Source organism: Lynx rufus, unplaced genomic scaffold (genome assembly GCF_022079265.1).
Source record: "Lynx rufus isolate CCGP_SWC_20201006 ecotype Redwood Valley unplaced genomic scaffold, mLynRuf1.p SCAF_6, whole genome shotgun sequence".
In the NCBI taxonomy this organism is placed as follows: Eukaryota; Metazoa; Chordata; class Mammalia; order Carnivora; family Felidae; genus Lynx; species Lynx rufus.
The window spans coordinates 87,123,433-87,150,346 of record NW_025814878.1 but is presented as its reverse complement, the minus strand read 5'-3'; the positions used below and the strand labels follow the sequence as shown (position 1 = coordinate 87,150,346).

The 26,914-nt window shown below is 34.3% G+C and overlaps 1 protein-coding gene across 1 annotated transcript in view; it reads right to left on the bottom strand.

Annotated features, from left to right (window-relative positions):
* The window catches only part of EYS (eyes shut homolog), a 1,631,667-nt gene that overhangs the window by 1,533,088 nt on the left and 71,665 nt on the right, over window positions 1-26,914 (bottom strand). The window contains exons 3-4 of the mRNA XM_047102761.1: window positions 13,735-13,928; window positions 12,385-12,515 (exon numbers count right to left, since the gene is read on the bottom strand). Coding sequence (XP_046958717.1) covers window positions 12,385-12,515; window positions 13,735-13,928 — 325 coding nt within the window. The remainder of the gene's footprint in view (window positions 1-12,384; window positions 12,516-13,734; window positions 13,929-26,914) is intronic.

The window sequence follows — 26,914 nt, the reverse complement described above, 5'->3', positions numbered from 1 at the left end:
GGGGCTCGAACTCACAGACCGTGAGATCATGACCTGAACCAAAGTCGGACGTTTAACCGACCAAGCCACCCAGGCGCCCCTAAAGAATTTATATTTTATTTAAACGTTACAGGAACCCATTGAGTGGTAGTGGCAGAGTAGTAACATATGTAAAAACAAATACACTGTCTTGTGTGGAAGAGATGATAAAGAAGCAATACTTAGTTTGCTTAGATGATACTTAGATGATAAAGATGATACTTAGATGATAAAGAAGTTACACTTAGTTTAACTATAGTTTTACCACTATAATGGCAAATCTGAGATGATGGCAAATCTGTCCTCTAATATATTTACTCTTTTTCTCTTTGATTCAATCCAGTATAAGGGGATATCCAATTGATTCCGTCTTAAAAATGTGTCCATAATTCAACCACTTACCATTCCTCTTTCCTATCCTATTCCAAATCACTATCTTCTCCTATCTAGATTACTACATTAACTCCTAACAGATCTCTTTGCCTCTATCTGTGTCACTCTACAGTTCAACACAACAAAGTACCATTTTAAAATAATATAGGCAAGACAATGTTCTTCATTTGCCAGCAACACTGTAATACTTCCTATTTTCCTTAGAGTAACACTCAAAGACTTAGAGCAGCAGGCATGGTCTGCTACTGTCTCATCTCTGGTTTACTCTCCATTTTCACGACTTTCCCCTTCTTTTTCCAGACCAGTGACACTGGTCTCATTAGTGTAACCTCAGTAGGCCAGTGATTGTGCATGGAGTACTCTCTCTCTCTCATGGACATTTTTTCTCCTGGAAGTTGCATGTTCCATCACCTCACTCAAATCACTGCTTTCTTAATGAGGTTTTCATTTAATGTCTTCCATATACTTAAAAGAAGAGTCAAAACAAGGAGGTCGAGCGGGGGGAGGGGTATCAAACTGTTCCAGATGAGAATTTTTTGTGGCTTGAACAAGGATGTTAACCTCATAATGATAAAAGTGTTCATATTCATTAAAAGTATTTATGAGAGAACTTAAAGGATTTGCTGATAATGGACAAGAAGGGGGCTAAAATAGACACTGGGAAATCAAATGTTAAGTCTAAAGAATGCTTACAGAATATCACGTTTATCCAGGGATTGAAAATCAACACATTGATATGGAATATATTAAATTTGAGATGCGACATCAGACATGTATGAAAGAAAGTAGACCCATGTTTACCAGATGGGATGTAGAATTAAACAGGCTTTGTGTTTTCAGGTCATTATAACATAGAAAAAGAGAGAAAATGAGTTTAAGAGTGGAAGTATAGGTATGATTTTAAAAAGTAAAACAAAGACTAAGTCCAAGGGTGATGGCAGAGGAAAGCGATTGCAGTCAAATAATTAGAGGTGCATACTGGTTGTAGAAAAACATTACATAATTTTGGTGTTAAAGTACATGAATGAGTGAACTTGAAATACATGAATTGGTGATCAGAGAGTAGCAACTTAAATCAAGGTGTCGTAGGCATGCAATTACAGGTCATGATAATTTATAATATATGACCATAGGAAATTTGCCAAGATCAGGAGGAGGAGGAAAAAGTTATTGCAAAAAAATTGTCAAAGGATTTAAATAATCAAGACAGGTGAATTTACAAGGTGAATATCAAAGTCATCAAGGAAGATGGCAGCAGTGCTAGAGAAAAGGACAGCAAGCCAGAGGCTAAAGCCTTTAGTAGAAGATGGACAGGAAGGGAGAGGAAAAGATACTTGAAAAGGAGATGTGGGAGGGAGAAACAATGAGTTCGAGAGAGAATAGTATAGCTGATGTCCTAGGCTAAAAGTAGACAGGCTTTTCAAAAGCAGGAAGAAAAATATGACAACAAGGGCAAGGCTATCTATACATTTCTTTACCAGTGGTACACAGGTTGTGGAAGAAGGTATAGTAGCCACTTAAGGGGATTATAGGCCCTCAGGTTTCAGTCAGAAGAAGAAGGTATACAAACGAGATTGGGGTTTTTGAGAATTTGCTGCTGACAAAATGAGATCCAGAAGGCATAGCAAAAGAGTATTGGATACTAAGAAGTGTTAGACATTGTGCAGACCATTATGGGGCTAAGATTCATCTGATCAGGTATGCCATGGAAGACTTAGAGGTCACACAATGTTGAGTCAACCTTCATGCATAGAGGTATGCACTAACTTCAGTCATAACGCTTCATTATTTATTATTTACAAGGAAATTAGTCCAGGACTAATGGGAAAAAGGTAATACTGATGTGAACATATCTTCTCAAAATGAGGTATTTAGGGGATCAGATTTGAGAATGACTTCTGCCAATTATAACTTCCCTGAAAGTATAAAATTATATTAACAGTATCAGAAGCTATTCTTGATGAGGAAATGCCAACAATGTCCTAGATATTTTCCATTTTAATATAGTTTATAACCAGCATCTGAAATTATGAAATCATAAACTTAACAAACTTTTTCTATGTTAAATTTCAGGATGATTTATTCAAAAGAGGAAGTTAGTCTTATAAATATGGCTATTGATTTCAGGCAAAGAAAAATGCAGCAACTAGCTTTTGATATAATTAACTCCAAGAAATTGAGGTTTCCTATTAGCTTAGAATTACTGAATGACCAAATGGAAGTACTCCATTAATTAACAAATTCTGATCCAAATGTGTGATTGCTATTTTAAAAAGCATCTTTTAGAATTAATGTGAAAATATAATTTTATTATATGTTGAAAGGGAGTATGTTGACCTATGCACTTCTGTGTCTACAATGTTCTTTTTCAAAGTCACATTGCATGCTTAATTAGGTTTACTTGTGACACAAACTGAAAACCCTAATTCTACCCATGGCTGTCACGTAGTCTAATGAAATGCTGAAACTGACTTGAGGAAAAAAAAATATGTTAATACATTGACTTGACACTTAAGCAGGGCAAGCAGGCTGTAATTGCAACCCAGTGAGTAGGAAACAGGGAAACTAAAAAAAAAAGGTGAGAGAATAAAATAGAACATTATTATATACACCATTCATATACCAGGAATAATCTTGGAATTTGAGTAGAAAAAATAAAATTTAGAAAGCAAAAATATGCCTATCACAAAATTAGTGATTTTAAAGATATAGTATTTATATATTCTTCCAATATCTATTTATGGTGTCTTTTACAAAGATGACTCTCAATAAATATTTGTTTAACCCAATTGCTTTTCAGGTTAGAAAAAATTGTAAGAGAAATATACTGACTGCTTTTATTAACATGTATTCCCTCATTTTAAGGTTTCCTCATTTTATACTGAATGTCTAGAATGTGACTGTCTTTACAATATAGAAAATATTAGAGTCATTGCATTCAGTAAATATTACAATAAATAAATGTATCTTCCTGTGTGTGTGTTTGTGTGTGTGTGTATGTATGTGTGTGTGATTAGAAGTATGGTTCAATATAGTCTTCAAAGCCTTTATGTGGTCTTATGTTACAAATCCTTCCCAAACTAGCGTATAGAGGAGGATTCAGAATCCTGTATTCCAGGCCACAATGCCCTTCCCTTCACCACCTGAGCACCTCCATCAGTTAGGTGATCAGGAGTCCTAGAAAGCCACACTGGAGCTGTGGTCTGCAATGCTTTGGATATTTCCACTCATATAAATGAAATGGTGCCCATAGAGACCTGCCACTTTAGCACTGCCTTTGAAGAGCTGTCCACTGAGCTCTGTGAGTTCTGACAAGACCTCACACCCCTAGTTGATGCCAAAACTCACTGTCGCCCCACCATGATCTATGTTTGCGACCATCATGGTTAACCCTTTGTCACCATTTACCTCAGACACCTCAAGAACTCAGAGCATCCTAGGCCTTTCCTCACCATCTGACTCTTTCCCCCCAATCATCTCTGTACACATTTTTCATTTTCACTGTAACCTTTTCAGTCATGGCTACTCTTTCTCCCTCTCCCTTCATATTTAGGGGCTGGATGTCAGGTAGGTGTCTTTTTTCCTCATTGTGGCTTCAGAAGGATCAGTGTCCAAGCCTTCTCCTCAAAAAATCTCAGTGGAGGATGATGCCATTAAACCATGCTATACGTATATCTTCTTGTTCCTTTCATGGTTGACCCTCCTGGGCATTCACTATATTCTTTAATGCTTAACACCTGTCTCATTATATATTTTTGTAAAATAATCCCAGTCTTACTTGGTTATTTCAATATCTGCAGAGCTGATACATTTAAAATCCTAGTGTTTTGGAGGTCAGGGTACTGTCTCAACTCAAAGATTGCAATCTTTGCAGGGCATCTGGGGGACACAGCTAGTTAAGCATCCAACTTTAGCTCAGGTCATGATCTCAGAGTTTGTGAGTTTAAGCCTCATATTGGCCTCGCCGCTGTCAGCCTGTCATCACAGAGTCAGCTTCAGATCCTCTGTCCTCTTCTATCTGCCCCTCTCCCATTTGTGTTCTACTCCCCTGCCCCCCCCAAATAAAAAGATTGCAATCTTCATATTAACTGCACAGACTATTCTCACTATAGTATTCCATACACTACTATCATGTATAATTATCTTCCCTCTATGATATTAAATTACCAATATTAATTTCAAGCATCTCATATTCCACTCACAACCTCATTTCCCTATCTAGCTTACTCCTAGTCCTTTTTTCTCCCCCAACAATTTAAAAAAAAAATTTTAATGTTTATTTATTTTTGAGAGAGAGAGAGACAGAATGCGAATGGGTTGGGGCAAAGAGAGAGGGAGGCCCAGAATCTGAAGCAGGCTCCAGGCTCCGAGGGCTGAGCACAGAGCCCGACACAGGGCTCAAACTCAGGAGCTGTGAGATCATGACCTGAGTCCAAGTCAGACACTCAACTGACTGAGCCACCCAGGCGCCCCATCTCCCCAACAATTCTTAATCCCCATGATCTACTGATCCTACCAACATATCAATATCCATTATCCTCCATCATGTCTTCACTTGTACCTGGATTGTATCACATGATCCATTTCCATACTCAATTCTTGCATATACCCTCAAGTCATATGCCTCATTTCCCTCCATTATTGTTGCCTGGTCAAAATTTAACCTCAGTTTAATTCAACATCCAGGCTATTCCATGTGGGCATATGAATAACAACATGTAGTTTGAGGATGTTATACTTTACCATGAATTCATCTTCACTAATTTCAAGAAGAACCTTCTTGCTATGTATCAATAATGTTATTATATTTCCCTCTTATTATATATAACAATTTTACACCTTCTCGTCTCCTTTGCTTCCTACTTCACTTGAGGAATTAATCAGAAGACAGTTTCCAAAATATTACACACCATATATTCAAAGAACTATAAGCATAAATATTCTACATTTTCTATCACAATTGATGTAACATACTCTGTCCTATCTAAGCCAATTCCTTTGCTTGTGTACTATATATCCCATCTTATTTCACCTAATACTTAAAAATTACCTGCTTTGAACTTACTTCAGCTGTCACTCTACTACTTTATATTGCTATTATCCTTTAAAGGTAAAGCCTAATACTTTCATTGTATTCACTTGTAAACTGTGTCTAATCAAGATTTTTTCCCATTCCTTTTGTTTTCTTCCTTCCTTCCTTTCTTTCCCTTTCTTTCTTTTTTTAAATTTTTTTTTAATGTTTATTTATTTTTGAGACAGAGAGAGACAGAGCATGAACGGGGGAGGGGCAGAGACAGAGGGAGACACAGAACCGGAAGCAGGCTCCAGGCTCTGAGCCATCAGCCCAGAGCCTGACGCGGGGCTCGAACTCACAGAACGTGAGATCGTGACCTGAGCTGAAGTCGGACGCTTAACCGACTGAGTCCCCCAGGCGCCCTTTTCTTTCTTTCTTTCTTTCTTTCTTTCTTTCTTTCTTTCTTTCTTTCTTTCTTTTTCTTTTTCTTTCTTTCTCTTTCTCTCTCTCTCTCTCTCTCTCTCTCTCTCTCTCTCTTCTTTCTTTTTGTCCCATATAGGGAGCAAATTTTTCCTATAATTCTGTCAAATTGTTCTTTTTAGAAAACAATACATTATCTCCAAAGGCCAATTGCATAGAACAATTTTCACTTACCTCTAATTAGATCTAACCACATTCTTTGAAAAGTCTGGCACTGTCTTAATATTCTTAAAATATTTTATAGTTTCTGTAATGACCCTCTGCATTTTTTTTCACCTCAATTCACTGACCGCTACTTTTCAGCTTCATATTCCATTCCTTAAACTCTCCTGGGTCCATGGTCTCAGTCTGCAAACCTCTCACTTCCCTATCAAGATTCACTGTAAACTAATTTAATTTGTTTCTTGTTTTTTTTATTAGTTTTTTAAAATTTATTTTGAAACAGACAGCATGTGAGCAGGGGAGGGTCAGAGAGAGAGAGAGAGAGAGAGAGAATCCCAAGCAGGCTCCGTGCACTCTGTGCACAGAGTCTGACACACAGCTCGAGCTCATGAAACTGTCAGATCATGGCCTGAGCCGAAGTTGAATGCCTAACTGACTGAGTTACCCAGGTGCCCAGGTTTCCTGGTTTTAAATGCCATCTGTATATGACTAGCTTTCAAATGTATATATGTCACCCAGACACCTCCTTTAAAATAGCAACAAGCATACCTGAAAGCTTACCTTAAACATCTTCACTCGACTCTATTATGTGTCTCAGCTAATATGTGCCGCACTGATATCCTGATTTCTATGCCTCTCAACCATACTTCTCTTCTTCCAGATATCCCCATTTTAGAAAATTCTATTTCTAATCTTTCAATGGAGTGAATAACCTTAGAGTAACCCATGACCTCTTTTTTAGCCAGTCCTTCAGAAAAACACTGAATCTTCTTTAGAAATATATTCCAGGGGCGCCTGGGTGGCTCAGTCTGTTAAGCGCCCATTTTTGCTCAGGTCATGATCTCTTGGTTGGTGAGTTTGAGCCCCACATTGGGATCTGTGCTGACAGCTCTGAGCCCGGAGCCTGCTTCGGATTCTGTGTCTCCCTCTCTCTCTCTGCCCCTTCTCACTCACACTCTGTCTGCCTCTCTCTCTCTCTCTTTCTCAAAATTAAAATAAACATTAAAAAAAGGAAATATATTCCACATGTGATCGTTAATTGCCATCATCACATGTCACCTTAGTAGCAGTCCCAGTCATCACTATCTCTAGGCTGTATTATCACAGTAGCATCCTAGCTGTTCTCCCTGCTTCTTCCCTTGGGATCATACAGCCATAGTCTATTCTATAAAAGGGAGTCAGAGTGATTCTTTAAAACAGTATCTCCCTCCTAGAATATAAGTTTATTAAGATAAGGGCATTTTGCCCGCTTTTCCTTTCTTTTTTTCCTACTGCTGCAGAAAAGTTTCTATTACAATAAGAAAGTTTAAGGAAAAGGAGGTACTAAATAAATAGTTATGAAATTAATGAATGAATGACTCATTTCATTTCACATCTAGAGGTAAGACTTTCCATCTCAGTGAAATACAAAACATTTATTATAAACAAATTAAATAATGAATTAAATAAGCTTTTTAGAAAATATTCTATGTGTTACATAGTAAAAGGTTCCAAAGATACAAAAATGATTAAAACACAGTTATTCCCTTGAGTATGGCACAGGAGAATAAGACTTTCATAGCAATTCAAAATTATAGTCTATGAAGTAGTCAACCATATTGTAGGAACATTTTGTCATCTTTCAGAAGATAATTAATAATAAGGTGAAAAATAGGACGATGAATACTACAAAGGATTTAAAATATGTGATTTAAAATCACATATTTAAAATATGTGATTGAATTAAATTTGGTTTACATAGACTACCAATGTACTGCTTTAAAAATTTTGTTATAAATAACAAAATCCCAATTCAAATACATTAAACTGATACCAGATTTACTGGTCCATGTAATCAAATAATTTGTAAGTAGTCTTGACTTTATGCAGAGTGAGACTGATTCTGGCTTTTTAAAAATCCTCTCAGCCTTACACTTATGTATATTTTGGCTGTGTCCACTTGCTGGATTTCCTGATGGCTGTCAGATGGCATCCAGTAGCTCAGCTACACTGTTCAAGACAGTTTTTCGATGTCACTATAGAGTTTGACGTTTTACATTCTTTTAAAATCTCCAGCAGGAGATTCTGTTTTGTAGACTTTCTGCCAAATGGTTATTTAAGGTATCAAAGTGCAAAAAAGTGTCAAATTTACTTTAAAACAAGTTTGCTTTCCTGTGTCTAAACAAACAAAAAAAGGGTCAAAAAACCCCACTTCTTTCACCTTTGTAAACAGAGAGCAATGATGGTAGAGAAAATTCTCTGGTTTCTGGTCTCCCATTTCTGTGTCACGTCCTAACGCTGGAAATGGGAAAAGATCTCCTTACCAAAACATTCACTATGGATGACCTCATTGTCTACCCAGTGCTGACTCTAAAGGTTACACCACTCTTCTGGTCAAACCCTTGTGTAGCTTCTGGGTCTTTGTGTATTTGAGAGCCATGCAAACTCAGTGTGCAGCCTTCTTACATCATCATAGTGTAATTACATTAAGAGTCACTGCTTCCTCTTAGAGGATATATCAAGGATCTGCTTCTCAGGAGCCACAGATAGGGAGACATCCAACCTATCATAGTCTCTGAGATCTGATCCTTTTTTCACCCCCTCCAAAGACACCTATCTCTCCTATTTCCCTCAGCATAATCCTCTCTAATGTCTTACAACTTGCAATTCATTATCTTAACCTCTTGTACATTGCTTTGGACAGTACTGGACAGTTTCTTCCAAGATGCTTTCTTTTCATCCTCATCCATCCTCTACTGTATTTGAGAATGCTGACCTGTGACTTCTGGCAGGTCCTACTAATGTGCTATACTAGCAGAAAGTCAGAGGTGAGAGGAGAATAAGGTCAGCTATTCATTTCCTCTACTCCCACACTGACAGACTGTAGGTTGTCAGTAACTGTGTTTACATAAGTTCATAGTTCATGTCAGAATGTTCTATACTACAGCTACAGTTCTCTCCCTGGTTTCTATTAACTGCATTCTTAGCTTTCCTTTCAGCAGTGTGGAAGGGAAACATCTCCACACTGTTCCTAAATTCGGGATGATCAATCACACGTTGCTGTTTTCCTTTAGCCCTTCTCAAATCCTTTATTCTTTTCATTCAACTCTTCTGGATTATTCTGAGTGAACCACAGCTGGTTTCCTTTGAATATTCAGACAACCTTTTAAAGCATTCTTCTAAATAATTTCTTTCATTTTCAGCAATCACTGTATCTCCCAAACTGCACTTTATTTAAAAAATTTTAACCAATGTATTGATTCCCTGGCTAAAATATTCCTCAGTCATATCAGAAAATCACCAAAGTTCTACCTGTCTGATTACTCTAAGGCATCAATTATCCATTTTTCATTTTCCACTAGGGTCCACTTGTACGCCACTTGCTCCCAGCAATGCTATTTATGATGCTTCACTACTGCTACTTATTGCTCTTAAAAATGACTTTTTTATACCAAGTTCATAGACATCTAAAGGTTTCAATAGTCTAGGTGTTGAGAGAAATGGTAGTTTATAGACACAAGTAAAAATTGACTCCTTTCTGACACCGTGTTGCTTGTGGTCACTAGATACCAAATAAATTCTTATACCTAATGGTTTACTCTCTTTCTCAAGGGGGTCATTTTGTTTCAGTTCCTCTCTCATCTAATCATAGGAATTCAGATCTAGTCCATATGCTTAAACAGAGAAACTGATACCATCATCAGTATTCTATTCTCCTCACTTCATTTCACTCCTTCCCAACCCCACATTTTTTTTCTCCCAAATTCAGAATACAGAGGAAACGCTTGGGTTGAGGTGTATGGATGTAGGAGGGAAAGAAATAAGGAGGGTTTTCAGCATTAATGCTGTCTGAGCTCAGCTCCTCTTAACCAGTAATTCTTAAAGTATGGTCTCCAGAACAGCAGTTGCAGCATCACTTGAGAATTTGTTAAAAATGCACATTTGCATTCCCCATCCCAGATTTATTGAATTAGAAACTCTAGGGGTGGGAAATAGCTGTTTGTGTTTTAAAGAGCCCTTTAGGAGATTCTAATGCAGCTAAAATGTGTTACAGCCAAAGTGTGAAAATCATTAATCTAGGGGAAAAAATACCTTTTAAGATAGCTATGCATGGATACATTGTTTTTTTTTTATTTATTTAAAGGTATTTTAGTTGCAGCACTTTCATTTTTCTTATTATTTTCAATCATTCCCTTCTCCTTTGAGACAAGAAAAAAAGGCTCCAAGTCTATTTTTTTGTCATTGTTTCAACTTCATGCTTTATTAATTTATATTGATTATGTCTTTATCGTTTCTTTGAGTCAGAGGTAGAAATGTGTTTGACTATCAGTGTGAGTTTAGGGTGTGGGAATCTGGGTACTGGAAATTCAGGTCTTGTGTTCCACATCTGTATCACACTCCTACTTATTTCTGAGGCTTAGGTTTTCACTCATCATTCAAATTAGACTTGTTATTTGTGTCTTGTTGAAGCAGTTCTGTTTTTACACTCCTCTTCACTTTCCTTATAGTTTACCTTCCATTAATAAAGAGTCTTATTTAACCAAAGAAGGGGACCATGTTTTTATTTAAGTAGATTGGAGATAAGCACAATTTTTGCCAATTCTTGAAGAATGTGGTAATTTCAACAACGAGAACACATATCGTGGGGTTCACATTAATTTCATGAGTAAGTTTGCTTCAAAGTTGTTACAACTAGCTTACCCACGTGACATGTTTCATCCATCTCAGGGAAACCTAACTCGAATTTCTACAGTGTTCATCCTATCTAGCACATTTTTAACAAAGCATTCAAGACCAAACTCCATCATTTTAAAATTAAGTCAATTAATTAATAATAGAACAATCAATTGAGAGTTGGCAACAATGCTATCTAGCTTTCCTGTTGATGATGAAATTTAAGACAAAGCCTTTACACAACCACAATAATGCTAAAAATAAGGGCCAATAATATCATCATACCTAATAAAAAATGAAATCAATATTATATATGTGAGTGTATATTTACCCATATTTATAAAACACTACCCATTCTTCTAAATGATTATTTTTCTAAGTATCTTTACAAATATACTTGCACTATAAGGCTCAGAGCTAGAAATTATAAATTAAGAAGTCAATATTTTTAAAAGAATAAAAATTGAATTTATTGGTAAATTAATATATGATTGAATGCATACACAAATTTGTGTGGACTGGTTAGATCTTCTAAGATATTGATATAATGAAGAAGCTTCTCTTCACTTTCTTTTGAAAATGTCACATTTTAAAAGCTTAGTATGTTTTTTCAACTTTGCATTTAGATTCCTTTTGAAATTAATGAAAATTCTGTCCTTTGTACATCTGTAATGTGTATGCATATTGTTTTCTTTCAGTGTGTTTAAGGCTTTCCTGTATCATAGCTTATAATTTTCTGCTTTTATGAATATTCTAAAATTTTGAGGCTGTTTATTGCCCTTCGGTAATGCCCAACAGAACTTACTTTAAGCAGCCAGATAAAAGTCAAGCAAGTGTGAAGAGTACAAATTGTACTTCCTAATGGTGTGAGAAAGTATCCATAAAGCTATTTGAAATGGACTAAAATTCTAAGCCCGGATAACTAGGTCACTTCTGCATTTACAAATGGGTAATTTTTAGCAAATTCTTATTTAAATAAAGCACTATTTCCCCAAATCCTGCCTAAAGACCCTAACTAAAAACTATCAGCCGAGGTCTGCAAATTAAAGGGAGAGATGGTTTACTCTATACTTCTAAAATATAATAACAACACTGTCTGTGTATATCTACTATATACTTGTAGTTATCTCTTTTTTATACACCTTCAAATACTATTCAGTTATTCTAAATATCTGTTATAAAACAAATATATGTTTTATAACTGTTGACCAAATTATGCCTGAGAATATCTCAAGTATGTATTTAAAACAAACAATTCAGGGGCGCCTGGGTGGCGCAGTCGGTTAAGCGTCCGACTTCAGCCAGGTCACGATTTCGTAGTCTGTGAGTTCGAGCCCCGTGTCGGGCTCTGGGCTGATGGCTCAGAGCCTGGAGCCTGTTTCCGATTCTGTGTCTCCCTCTCTCTCTGACCCTCCCCCGTTCATGCTCTGTCTCTCTCTGTCCCAAAAATAAATAAACGTTGAAAAAAAAAATTAAAAAAAAAAAACCAAAAAACAAACAATTCATAAAACCCCAATTAAAATGTTTCTACTTCTACTTGAAAAAGAATATTAGATGCCATTAAATAAAATTTAAGCTTAAAATAGAACATTGTTTTATTTTTGTTCACATGGCTTTAAAACCCATATATTTTGTTCAAAAAATGAGAAAGTAATTAATCATACCTGCAATGATAATCTTTCTCTAATTTTGTACATGTGGTATTATCCTTGCAAGGAAATGACTCCTGTGGTGTTTGAAGTTCTTTCTTACAAAGCTTGCCTGTAAATATTGGTGAACAGATGTACATGGTGTCCTAGGAAAGATCAGAAAGTATTTTTTATAAAAGTTTTTGGATATTTCAAAGAAAATGAAATGATTCTTATCTGGAGAGACATAGAAGCTATTTTCATAAGCATATAGAAGTTCTCTGTGGAACAACATGAAAGATTATATTTTCTAAAATGTCACAACAGTGTATCCCATCTCATACACTTTTCCTACCACTTGAATGTAACATTCCTTAAACTGAGAATTAGAAACTATCACTTTCTCCTCCTTGTAGGTAAGCAAGCTGTGATGCTCTTTCATTTTCAAGGCTATGTTTAAAAGGCCAGATAATGTCTGTCTAATTATCTTAGGATGCTTGCTCTTGGCACCCAGAGCTGTGAGGAATGCTCACAGCTGTGAGGAAACCTAGGCCTTACAGAGAAGTTACATTTAGGGTTCTGGATTGATAGCTCCAGTAGAGGGCCCAGTTGACAGCCAGCCAGTAGCAACCACCAGACATGTGAGTTAGGATGCCTTGAAGATATTAATATGAAATCATAATACAAATTCAATATGGATCTTATAAAAATAAAAAGTGAATTGTGGAAATTATTACATTATTTCCTAGTCTTATTTATTAAAATGTTAGAATATAAAAATATCAAATATACAAAATATTAAAAAGGAATAACAAAAAATGAAATGTTTACAAAATTACATTATTACATTACATTATATTACATTACATTTTTTAAAAATGTTTAGTTACTTAATTTAAGAGAGAGAGAGAGCGAGAGAGCGTGAGTGGGGAGAAGGGCAAAGGGAGAGAGAGACAATCTTAAGCAGGCTCAATGCTCAGCGCTGAGTGTGAATGGGGCTGGATCTCACCACTGTAAGATCATGACCTGAGCCAAAATCAAGAGTCGGATTCTTTAAGGCACTGAGCCACCCAGGTGCCCCTAAAGATTGTTTTTAAATGTTTTATTGTTTGTTTGTTCATTTTTTACTTAAAATAGGAAAAAAATGTAAATCAACAAATGAAGTATCTTTTCTGATATTCCCGAGTTTGAAATTTATAATATGTTAATGCAACTTTAATTATATTTGAACTTTTGTAAATATATATATATTTACCATTATATTTATTATATATTTACCATTATATATATATATATATATATATATATATATATATACGATATATCTATATCTACCTATCTGTATATCTATCATCTATATCACTCTCTTGCTAAATTCAGACTTACATTTGCAATATGAACACAGTTAGTACCATTCTGACATGGTATTGAGGGACACTCACGGACATCAGTTTCATGGTTTTGATTGAAAAATCCTTCTGGGTATTCACAAATGTAAGCAGAGCTTTTGTTTTGGCAAATTTCTCCTTTCCAACAAGACTGAGAAATATAACATTTCATTGACTTCTCACAGTATGGACCTTAAAAGATCACACAGACACACAAAGAAAATATAAGCATAAAATGTAGCAAAACTCATTATAAAGAATGTCCTCAGAGTTCATTATAAAAAAAAAAGATGTATCATGGCATAATTTATGTGTCATAAAACATACCCATTGCAGATAATTTACACATTGCAAAATAATTTTTGCAAATGTGTAGAGATATTTGACCATCAGCACAATCCAGTTTTAGCATATTTTGATTACCCAAATAAGAGTTATTTTATTATTACTCTTTGTTCCCAACTCCAGCCACAGACAACCATTAATCTTTCTGTCTCTATAGATTTGCTTTTCAGTGCATTTCAAATAAATGAAATGGTACAATATGTTGTCTCTTATGATTGACCTCTTTTGCTTGGGATAAAGTTTTTGAGGATTTGTAATGTTATATCATGTACCAATATTTTTGTTATTTTTTATAGATAAAAAGTAATTGACAATATATACCTTTTGTTTATTCATTCATCAGTTGGTAAACATTTGGGTTGTTTCCACTTTTTAACATTTATTGAGATATAATAGACATATAAAATTATATTAGTTTTAAGTTTACAACATAATGATTCAATATATGTAAATATTGCGAGATGATCACCACTTAAGTCTAATTAACATTCATCATTACCCATAGAGTTACAAAATTTTCTTGTAATGAGAACTTTTAACATCTACTCCCTTAGCAACTAACTTTTATGAATAATGAATTGAGGCACAAGTATTTGGGTGGATATGTATTTTCACATCTCCTAAACAAATTTGTTCCTGAGGTATATGGTAAATATATGTGTAACTTTTTTGTGTGTGAAAGTTTGTAAGGACTACTATTAATCCTTTCCAGATTTGCTAGGTCTATATAGGTTTTCTATTTCTTCTTGATACAATTTTAGTAATCTGTCTCTCTAGAATTTGTCTATTTATGTTAAGTAGTCTAATTCGTTGGTATTATGGTGTTCATAGTGTTTCTTTATAATTTTTTAACTTCGAATGTCATTAATAATGTCCTCAATTCAAACACTTGGTTTTGTTGATTTGTGCTTTCTCTTATTTTTTTCTTATTCACTCCAACTGAAGATATATTCATTTTGTTTTTCACAAATATCAGTGTTTAGTTTCACTGATTTTTCTCTCATGTTTTAGTGATTTTTGCTCTAATCTTACTGTTCCCTTTCTTTTGTGTGCTTCTGGTCCAGTTTGTCTTCTTGCTCTGTTTTTTTTTTTTTTTTTAAGGTAGAAACTGAGAATATTGATTTGAGACAGTTTTCTTTTTTAATGTGGAAATTTAGAACTATAAATTTCCCTATCAGCATTGTTTTAGCTATATTTAATAAATTTTGATACAGTGTGTGTGTGTGCATGTGTAATTTCTTCTTTGACTAGGTTACTTTAGAAATTTGTTCAATATCCAAATATTTGCAAATTTCCCAACAGTTTCTGTTGCTGATTTCTAAGTTAATTCTGTTAAGATTGGTAAGCATATATTGCCTGAATCTTATTTTTCCCCACTTAGTTATTTTAATGAGTACAAATCAGAGGGTTTTAAAAAATTTATTTCTAATGTTGTGCAACCATCACCACTATATAATTCCAGAATATTTCCATCACCCCCCAAAAAACCCTATGACTATTAATGACCCTCAGTTGCCCTTTCCTCAATGTCTTTGCACCCACTAATGTAATTTTTGTTTCTATGGATTTTAAATTCTGAATTTAAATCTATGAATTTAAAATTCATAAAATTATGCATGTTAATTCTTTCAAATTTATTGAAACTTATTTTATGGGTATCTTCATTTGTTTATATATTGTCTACCAGCACCATAGGTGAGCAAGTGCGTGTTTGGTACTTGATGCAATGACAGAATGATTGCCTCCTTGAAGTTTGTGCCCTGGACAAGTCACTTGCCTCCCTCTTGTCCCCACACTGATAAAATCATGTGAATAGAATTAATAAAGTGATGCTATTAAGGGCCAAGCCTCGGAGTTCTGCTGTAGTTTTTGTAAGACCTGGATCACTAGGTGTTTTACTGCAGAGCTGAGAAGGTTTTGTGAGATTGTATTCAATAGGTTTTCATTAGGCACATCATTGTGGCAATAAAAAGTAACTACAGTAGTGGCCTGACAATTCTTGCCTTATTTGTTAATTCCTAGATTTCAATAACATAACTTATTCTTTCATTCTTGTTCGCTTGAACAGGGCTTTGGGCAATCCACACATGTTAGAGATGAATGGGAAAATATCTGACTTTCTGCTAAAAAAGGCAAATTGACCTCCAGAAATTATCTACAGAACGTTTTAAAAAGTATTTGTATTCCAAGTTCATAAACTTCGTTAACCAATTCTCTGTATATGTCAAAGCTAACAAGTATGTAACATTTTCATTAGAAATAAAGTCTTTACATCAAACCCATTCATTGTTTTGTGAACAGGAACATCAAGAAGCATTTAGTATGAAAAATTAGCAACAGTATACAAGACAAAAAAACCCACTTAGATGATATGCTGTTAATTCATTTGAGGTTTGGATTGTGTGTTAAATTTTAAAAACAACAACATAAAGGCAGTATAAAATGTTGAATGACCACACCACTGACATTATTATATTAAAATAAAGCAACCTCGGGGTGCCTGGGTGGTTCATTCGGTTAAGCATCCGATTTCAGCTCAGGTCATGATCTCATGGTCTGTGAGTTCAAGCCCCGCATCAGGCTCTGGGCTGAGGCTCAAAGCCTGTGCTCAGAGCCTGAAGCCTGCTTCAGATTCTGTGTCTCCCTCTGTCTCTGACCCTACCCCGTTTATGCTCTGTCTCTCTCTGTCTCAAAAATAAACATTAAAAATAAATAAATAAATAAATAAATAAATAAATAAATAAATAAAATAAAGCAACCTCTAATTTCAGGAAATCAGTACATGAATAATTATTTTGATATAAAAAAGAAATGAATGTGTATTTCTCAATGTTGTTATATATTAACATCATATTATTCTACTCCATAATTAAAAATAGGGAATAATATTTAATTATATTTAAGACATAGATGTTAGCATCATGGTAGGATACTTTATGAATGATACTACATTATATGATTGTAATTCTTGGTATTTCCATTGCACATATATGTGTATTTTTTTTTATAAATTCCTTAAAACAAATTTTGGATTTATAAAGGGCCATAATTATCCGGTGTAGATTTTAATTTTCTTTCAAGTTAAACTAATTTTTCTAGGGGTTAAGCAACTTTGCACACATCACATAATTAGTTAATTAATGACAAATTAATAATAAAATTTTGTGCATTCCACCTAATCCTATTATAATTCTATGCTCTTTCACCACACTAGATTAGTTCAAAAAAAAAAAAGTAGAAGATTCAAATACCAATTGATTTTTACCATTAATCTAACAGTGAAACTCTAGTACAACATTAAGTTGTCCAACATTTTATGTGGAATACAAAAAAGACACAAAAATAATTATTTACTTGGCTTCTTCTACAAACAAAATTATTTAATCTAAATATGAATCTTTTGTCATTTATGCAGTTTTCCAATATTTTACATATGTTTTCATCCTTTTAACAGGGAATTTCTAGTTAAAAAATAATTTTGGTGAATTCCAGTTTCTTTATTTATACTTTTTTTATGGATTGTGATTTTAGCACCATGTCTAAGAGCTCTCCTTCAGTCATTATATTCCAAATGTTTTCTTCTATAAAATTGTTATCAAAACTCTAGAGTTTAGTTTTGTAATAATGTCATAGCAAATGACATAGCATATAGAAAGTAATTTGTTAAGAATATAAGAAATATATTGCATGGGTAATTAAAAAACATTTATAAAGAATAATAAACTATGTGTGATTGTAGTTACTCTATCATTGTTATTGTTCTATTAATGGATATGTGGTTTCTTCCAAGATATTAAAATTGCAGACCAAACTGTGATTACCTAAACATTAATTGAATTGTGTTTATGAAGCTTGACATGTAGTATTATTCAAGAAAGAATGGCAAGATTAAGAGAAATTTACTCTTTAGTGTGACCTGATATACTGGGCTTAATGGAAGTTTTGTGCAAAGTAGATCATGAGTAAGGGAGATGATTTCTCAGAAAAGAATGGATGTTGGAATTGTCATTCATCACAGAAGATTAGCACTGCTAAAGAGAATTGAAGATTCATAAAGATGAAAAGAGGTTCTTCTCTTGGCCTCAGAAACTTGAGGCCTAGGACTCTAATAAAGGAGATATATTAGGGCACTCTCGTTGAGGAGGAATATAAGTGGTCCACTAACACTAGGTCCTAACCTCAGGGTCAACTGGGTCTTTGTATGAGCTAGTCTAAATGTTCTCCATGATGTGAATTCAGAGGTCAACTTATCTAATGTCTAAGTAAAAATTTCCTGACTTAACTCCTTTTTATTATCCTCTTAATAATGCCATATTGTGCAGTGATAGTGTGGATTTAGCATTGTTATAGGAAATTAAAAAGAGATTTTTGTACAAACTTGATACAAAGTAGCATGGGTTAGTGGCAAAGAATCATAGTGGCCTGAAATGATCCACCAAATAGTAAAGAAGGAGCCAGCAACCAGGTAAGCTGATATCTCACGGTGACAACCATATTGGTTTTTGGAATACTGTGGCAGAGACAGTAAAGCTTCCAGTTATGCAAAAGACTACCTGAACTTCATAGACACCATATATGTTCTAGCCAATGTTTCCTTTTTAAAAATTCTGGGTGTCTAGACCAAGTCAAAGTCTTTGAGTACTAATATATATTCTTCCGTCTCTCACTTTTCTTGCACTCACCACGTGAAAGTCACATGTTCTAATGGTATATCTGGATTTCTGAGTTGCTACTTGGAAAAGGTCCTCCTGCAGAGGCACCAGACATTCAATGGCCTTCATGTGAATAAGAAAAACATTGATCTAAGGTGTATTAGCTAATTCAACATAACTCAGCCTAATATGACTATTACAAAACATTTTACCAAATTGGGTTCTGCCACAACAAGAACTTAAAATTTATGGTATAAATTTTAATTTATGAGTGGAGAGCAGTGAAGAAATGTGAAAGGCTGAAAATGTAACAATCCCCATTATAAGATATCACCTAATATAGCTTAAAAGGAACTTGAATGCATACTTATTCAACAGCTATAACAGAGGTGGTTGGAAAATAACAAAATTAGGGGTACTTGGTGACTCAGTCAGTTAAGCATCTGACTTCGGCTCAGGTCATGATTTCATGGTTTGTGGGTTCGAGCCCTGCGTCGGGCTCTGTGCTGAGAGTTCAGAGCCTGGAACCTGCATCGGATTCTGTGTCTCCCTCTCTCTCTGCCCACCCCTGTTTGTGCTCTGTCTCTCCCTCCCTCTTAAAAATAAACATTAATTTTTTTTAAGAAAATAACAAAATTAGTAGAATGTTTCAGTTGCTATTTACTGGTTTTGGCAAAAAATACATAAAATAGATGTACTAGGGAATATTTGCAAACACAAATGTGAGAATGTATGTATGGGAAATATTAGGGACCAATATGAAGAATGAAAATGAAGTATGGTTATTTATGGGTATGGATTTGGTGTGGCTTAGAATATGGGTTGTTTCTATTTCTTCATTTTATTAAAGTGTTTATGTAAGTCACTATGTGAAAATAAACCACATTATATCAAAATACAGGGCATAAAAAAAACTTTGTTCAATGTAAAAACAATTATTGAAGGGTAAATGCATAGGTAGGTGACATATCTTTCCATTTTAGACTTATTAAAATGCTAAGGCACATGTTCACTGCCAGCTGAATTTGCATACAAAGCTACATTTTGTTTTGTTATGTTTTATATGAGCAGCTACATAAAGCACAAGTAAATCATGCAAAAACTTTAGGGAAGCATAATATAATATATCTAAAAAAACATAGCCTATTTGGTAGGAACAATTCAGGAACCTGAATTTAAAAATAAGCACTTAAATAGCTCAAAAAATGTTATCATAGACAAAGGAAATAATTTAAAGTTAACATCAATAGTTCAGATTCTTCAGAGTTCTTTTTTTAATTTTTTTAATGTTTATTTATTTTTGAGAGACAGAAAAAGACGGAGTGTGAGCAGGGGAGGGGCAGAGAGAGACAGAAAGACACATAATTTTAAGAGGTTCCAGGCCCTGAGCTGTCAGCACAGAGCCCAATGCAGGGCTCGAAATCACAAGCCATGAGATCATGACCTGAGCTGAAGTCAGACACTTAACCGACTGAGCCACCCAGGCGCCCCAGATTCTTCAAAGTTCTTAAAAAATAAAATAGGTTTGTTAGTTTCATTTCAATAAAGTTTAAAATATAAAAATTACAATTCATTTCTAATGAAAAATACATGAAAATGCAAGCTGCAGACAACAAAGTGGCATTTTTTACCCAATTAACCTGAAATACTTTCTCTTTTCAAAGTGTGGGGCAGAAACAACAAATGCTTTCATTGTGACTGATATGCATTTGGCATCTAATGTATCAAAGTGTTTTTTAGCTCATCATATATATTTCTTTTTAATTTACCATTCTTTAAAATTAAAAAAAATGTTCACATATTTTGTATTTATTCTGCATTAAAGAATATTAAATATCTGCTACGAAAGGTTATTTTTCTCTTTTGAACATGCATCTTGCAAAAGAATATTGGAGTAACAGTGAGGGAGAGAGATAAAAATTTCCTGATCATATCAACTGACATATTCCTATCAGTCAATTGATGTATATATCTATGTATTGTATGCATGTATGATGTTATCTTTCTATCCTTCCCATTTAGGTACTCAAAAATACAATCATTTATTGTAAGTGTTAAGAAAATTAGTGTACATGGGTGCCTGGGTGGCTCAGTTGGCTAAGCATCCGACTTTGGCTCAGGTCATGATCTCATGGTTTGTGGATTCGAGCACCACATCGGCTCTGCACTGACAGCCTGCTTCGGATTCCATGTCTCCCTCTCTCTCTGCCCCTCCCCCACTCGTGCTCTGTCTCTGTCTCTCTCTCTCTCTCTTTCTTAAAAATAAATAAACATTTAAAAAAAAGAAATAAAGAAAATTAGTGCACAGAAAGCAGTAGTTCCTTTGTTTGGAACTAAAATTAGAATTTTTCTGGCAGAGAATAAATTTATCTGTATATTATTAATTTTAAAATGGCGATGAGCCTGTAATGAGTTGAAAGTGTTTGGTCACAACTATTCAAGAAGTTTGAGAAAGAGCATTACCATGTTGGAGTATTTATGTAAAGGAAAAGCAGGGAAATAGAGAGATTGGGTTATATTTGGATCACTAGGTCACTTATCCCAAATCTTTACAACATTTGAATATATCTCATGATTATGTGTGATATTGTTGGATCTCTTAAAACCAACTATGGTGGGATACATACTATCAAAATTAAGTAATTTCCTTTACTTATATTGATTATACAGGTGGACTCCAAAGTCCTCACTTGAGGCTTGAACAACATATAGTCACAACTAAAAATATATCATTGTAGGGTGCCTGAATGGCTCAGTCAGTTAATTGTCCAACTCTTGGTTTCAGCTCAGGTCATGATCTCAGTTTTGTGGGTTCGAGCCCTACATCATGCTCTGTACTGACATCTTGAAGCCTGCTTGGGATTCTCTCCCTCCCTCCCTGCCCCTCCTCCACTCTCACTGTCTCTGTCTCTCTCAAAATAAACAAATAAACTTAAAGAAAAATGTACCATTTTAACTACTGGTGATTTTGTTTACTTTTTCTCTTGAACCTAACATCTTCTCGGACTTTTTGTTTGTTTGTATGTTTGTCTTGCTGATATATATCCTCAATAATCTGTTCATGTTATTTGGGTAGGTCACAATGTTTCTGATTTTTAGCATGCCTAGGATGTTATTTGCTTGGCCTTCATGCTTGAACACAAGTTCATCTGTGTATAAAATTAAATGATGAATGTAATTTGGGTTTAGAGCTCAGTAGATAAGAAAGATGTAGCTTATTTTTTTTTAACTCTGCCATTTTGTGCAGCTCATAAAGAAGTTTGATGCTAATCCGATTATTTTTGTAAATTCCCTGTTATTTTGTTATTTTTTAGGGTTGGGTTATTGGTTGAGCCCTTCTTGAATTTCTTAGGAATTTTAACATTTTCACCAACATGTGTTTTAGAGTGTCTTTATTTTTCCTACTTAATACTGTCTTGACCATTTCAATCTACTCCAGTCTTTCTTCAGATTCCTTCTTTTTTTTTTTCATTTTACTCTTTTATTTACTATTTTTATATTTTATTAATTTCTCCCCTCTTTGATTTTGTTGCTTCCTTCTGGAATTTCTATTATATAAAGCCTGGCATATCTATAGCCATCTTCTATGATGCACGTTTCCTCTTGGTTTTTTTTCCATGTTTTATTGTTTGCTTTCTGCTTTGGAAGAAGCCCTCAACTATATCTTTAAACACAAACACTAATTATTATACATGCTCTTTTTTAGGCCTGCGATTTTTAAATTAGTGATCATGGATTTAGTTTTTAAGAAATGTGAAATTATTAATAATTGTCAAAGTATCCTTTTGGATGCTCCCAAAAATACTTATTTTTTCCCTTAATTAGTACAGCTTTGTCAATAATTTATCACCTCCATTCAAATATAAGCTCCAGTCAGGTAGGTAATTTTGTCTACTAACTGACTTTACAAGCAAATAAAATAGTCCTTATCTTTGTCAAATTTACAATTTCTCCTCTAAATGTTAGTGAATGTAGACTCTTGTATAGGATTTCAGTGTTCTGATCGTAAGGGAGGTTTATGATGGGCAGCTAGGTGGAAATACTGACACCTGATCTTCCCAGGATGAGATTTCCTCACGTCTTTTAGCAGCCTTAAGTTCCATAAATCTCTGATTATCATTACCATTATCTGTGCTTACTTTAGGATTTTCCTTTGTTAGAATGCTCACTTCTGAGAGCTATTCCTTTTTTTTAACTTTCTTTCTTCTCATCTAAGTCCACTTTACAGAAGATTAGCCCATCTCTGTATTTTCTTTGATTTTCTATCTAGCTTCCTCGTCTGCACTAAGATCTTTTCTAAAGTAGTTATCCCAATTCTTCCTAATGGAGTTTTTAAATTAATGTTCCTGAAGATTGCCTAGTGACCCATTCTTACAAGTTTGACTCTAAGCTTGGAATCTCTCCAAGATTTCAAAATAGGAAGAACTGCTCTTTTGACTGCCAAAGTATTTTATAGTGAAATGTTTCAAGCCATGTTTTTTTCTGTCTTGGTTTTTTAACCTATATAATACAATTGCCTTACAATTTTCCCAGAATTCCTGAAAATAAGTTTGATAATGGTCCCCAATGTATTCCCCAGCAATGCCATGGTTGTTCATTTTAATGGAATGTGTAATGGAAAGGGATATAAACATACATACTTAGACTCCCAAATTAATCAAGCTTTCAGACTTTTCTCACTTAAAAAATATTATTTCCCACAGATATGAAGTAAAACACTACTCTGATCCAGTAATTTAGATTAATGTTATGTTTACCAATATTTACTTTGTATCAAGTAATATAGTAACACAGAAACAGATTTTGATTGCATGAAGTCATGAGTTTACACAGAAATAGAGTAGATGTAAAAGATAAGTGAATAAATACATAATATGTTTAATGGTGGTAAATGGTGATATTGGTGATAAATGGAGAAAAAAGTTGCAGTGTATTTCAAACAAGGAGTTCTGGAAGGTAAGGCTACTTTGTACAGGGTGGTCAAGGAAAACCTCAATAATGAGGGGAATAACTGAGACCTATGGAGAGAAAGAAATGAGTCTTACAGCTATCTTGCAAAAGAGTAATTTCAACACCCAACTCCCCTCACCTTGATGTATTTTTCATTTTTTTGAAGTACATAATACCTTCTAAAATAATATATATTACAAGGATTAGTTATATTTATGATTTATTGTCTTCATTCAAACTAAGATCCACACAGGTAGCTAATTTTGTCTGTTTTATTAAACGACCTTTCATAAGCAAATAGAACGCAGTTGCCCCACAAGACTTCCCATAAATATTTGTCGAATGAATGCATGAATGAATAAATGAACAAAGAACACTTAGGCAGAGACAACAGCAAGTGTGAAGACTCTGAGTTGAGACTATGCTACGCTGTTCAAAAGCAGAAACAAAGCTAAAGGACTGATCAACAAGGGGATACAAAAGGAGATAAGTTACAAGAAAGAAGGTCAGAAGGAGGGTGAAATGAGCTATTTCAGAAACATAGGCTCTTGTCCCTTTTATGTTAAATTTTATGGAAAGACAATGGAGCATTTTGGGCTGAGGTTTGGCATAATCTCACATTTTTAAAAGATTGCTTGAAAGTAGATTGTTGATGGCCAAGAAGAAAAATGGAGCGAAGAGACCAGGTTTTAGACTACTGCAATATTCCAGACATAGAATTATGGCACTTGGATTAAGATGCTAATGAAGAAGAAGGTGAGGAGGATCAGATTCTAAATATATGCTAGAGATAAAGACTGCTAGATTTGCTGATAGATTTAAAAGAGAAAGAAAAGGTAATGATAACTCAATGTTTTTTTGTTGTTTCTTTTTGTTTTTTTTTTGTTTTGTTTTTTGTTTGTTTTTTTTTGATGTGAGCAACCAGAAAATGAGGTAATCAGTTGGTTGGCTGACTGACTGATTTTTTTCTGAGATGAGAAAACAGGACTTAGGAGAAGAAATTGGAATTCAGTTTTAAACATGTTGATTTTGAGATATCTATTACACTTACAAATGAAGATGTCTTACAGGCAGTTAATCATAGTGATATGGACTTTGGGAATGAAGTCTAAACTGAAGATTTAAGTTGAGATTCTCTATCATATAAATAATATTCAAATCCGAGGGACTGGATGCGATCACTGAGGGAATAAATGTGGATACAGAAGAGAGCTTTGAAGTTTAATTCTTTGGTGCATGTCAATATACAGTAGAAATTATAGAGATAGAAGAGTATTCTGAAAAGGGATTTAGAAAGAACAACCAAAGAGTAAGGAAGCAGTTGATAAACAAGAGTGTATGTAGTATGTAAGAAGTTGAGTGAAAAAAATTTCAGAAAAAGAAAGTATGTCAAATGCTGCTAAGGCTAAGGTAAGATGAAGGATTAGATTGAATTAGTTAACAATTAGGTTTAGCAAAGGGGATTTAAACTGCCATTGATAGAGATGTTTTTGTGGAGTGGTGGGGATAAACATTTACTTACATGGGTTCAAGAGAGAATAAGGATGTGTATAACTCCTGGGTGTTGAAAGTGGAGTAGTCTTACATTAAAATAAATAAATAATAAATAAATAATAAATGAATGAATGCATAAATAAACATATAAATAAATAAATAAAAATAAGGGGCATCTGGTTGGCTCAGTCGGTTAATCTTCTAACTTCGGCTCAGGTCATGATTTCATGGTTGGTGTGTTTGGGCCCCACATCAGGTTCTGCGCTGATAGCTCAGAGCCTGGAGAGTGCTTTGGATTCTGTGTCTCCCTCTCTCTGCCCTTTCCCCTCTTGCTCTCTCTCTCTCTCTCTCTCTCAAATAAAATAAACATTAAAAAAAATCAAAGTGGAGTAGTCTCTGACCCAGTAGTATCCAGAATTTCACCTGAAATCTCATTAGAAATGCAGAATATCAGACTCCATTCCAGAGCTATCGAAAGAATATCTGATTTTAACAAAATCACCAAATGATTAATATCTAAACCAAAATTTATGAAATACTTGTCTAAATATCTCTTAAGTTTTATTTCATGAAGAACAGTAACATGAAGTAGAAACTAAGGAGCTCTTTGGAGTTTGTGGAGCATGTTTGTGAAAAGATGGGTTGAACTGTTTAGGGAGGGATGTTTGAGAATCGAGACAAGAAAGAGGGTGGTTTCTGGACTAATGTATTTGAGTAGGGTAGACAGAAATATGGGATTCTGTCAACAGGAAGAGGGATTAGCTGTGGTGGAAGGCACCAATATATAAGAAGAGAGACTGAGTTAGGTAGGTAAAGAATTAAGTTGATAGGAGGTGTGAATGCAGAGCCTCAAGGTCTTTTTCTGATTGATTTTAATATTTGTTGAAATGTGAAAGGATGATATCAATGGAGTATAATGAAAGGGGTGGAGGTTTGAAGAGAAAAGATCAGTATGAAATGGTTGTCATGAATATTGACAAAATGCAATATTAAAATCCAACTATCAATGATTATTGTTTTTATATCCAAAAATAAATAAAAGTAACACAACCATTTACACATGGGCCAAATACTTTAAACTAAAATTCTTAAGCAGAAAATCTCTTAAATTAGCTAAGTAACTTTTATTTTAATGGAAATCATAATGGGTTTCTATACAACAAACTAATTCTGCTATCCTAAGAGGGTGCATGTGTCCATAAAAAGCAAAACAAAACAAAACAAAACAAAAGCAAAAAAAACCCACAAAAACAATGAATGGAAGATCATCAATGTTTTATTATGACTTCAGTAAGTTCTTCGGGTCAATCCTTTAATGAAGTGTCAAAAATTTCCAAAGCAATTCTGTGTAAAATAATGTAGTAAGCTAGTTGGATATTTTATTCATGTGAATTCATTTCAGTGTACTTTCATGTAAAAATGAAGCTATTGTACTTGAAGGATAGGCCACACAAAGGCATCACCCAATGGAAGAGTAATTTGCTTTTCATTCTTATGGGAAGAGAAAGAAATGGTTTCTAGAAACACTTTTCAAGGACTAGAAAAGTGAAATAAGCAGCACATGCAAGCAAATGAGAGAACAAATAGCTATCTTGTTGACCCATGTTTGATTATAGTTTTAAGACTTTGTTAAGATGAATAATTGATTCAAAATAAGAAAGAATATTTAATGCAAATACTTAACATTCATCTATGCTAAAACTAATTGTATGAAAGTTTTATATTTGGGTATTTCTG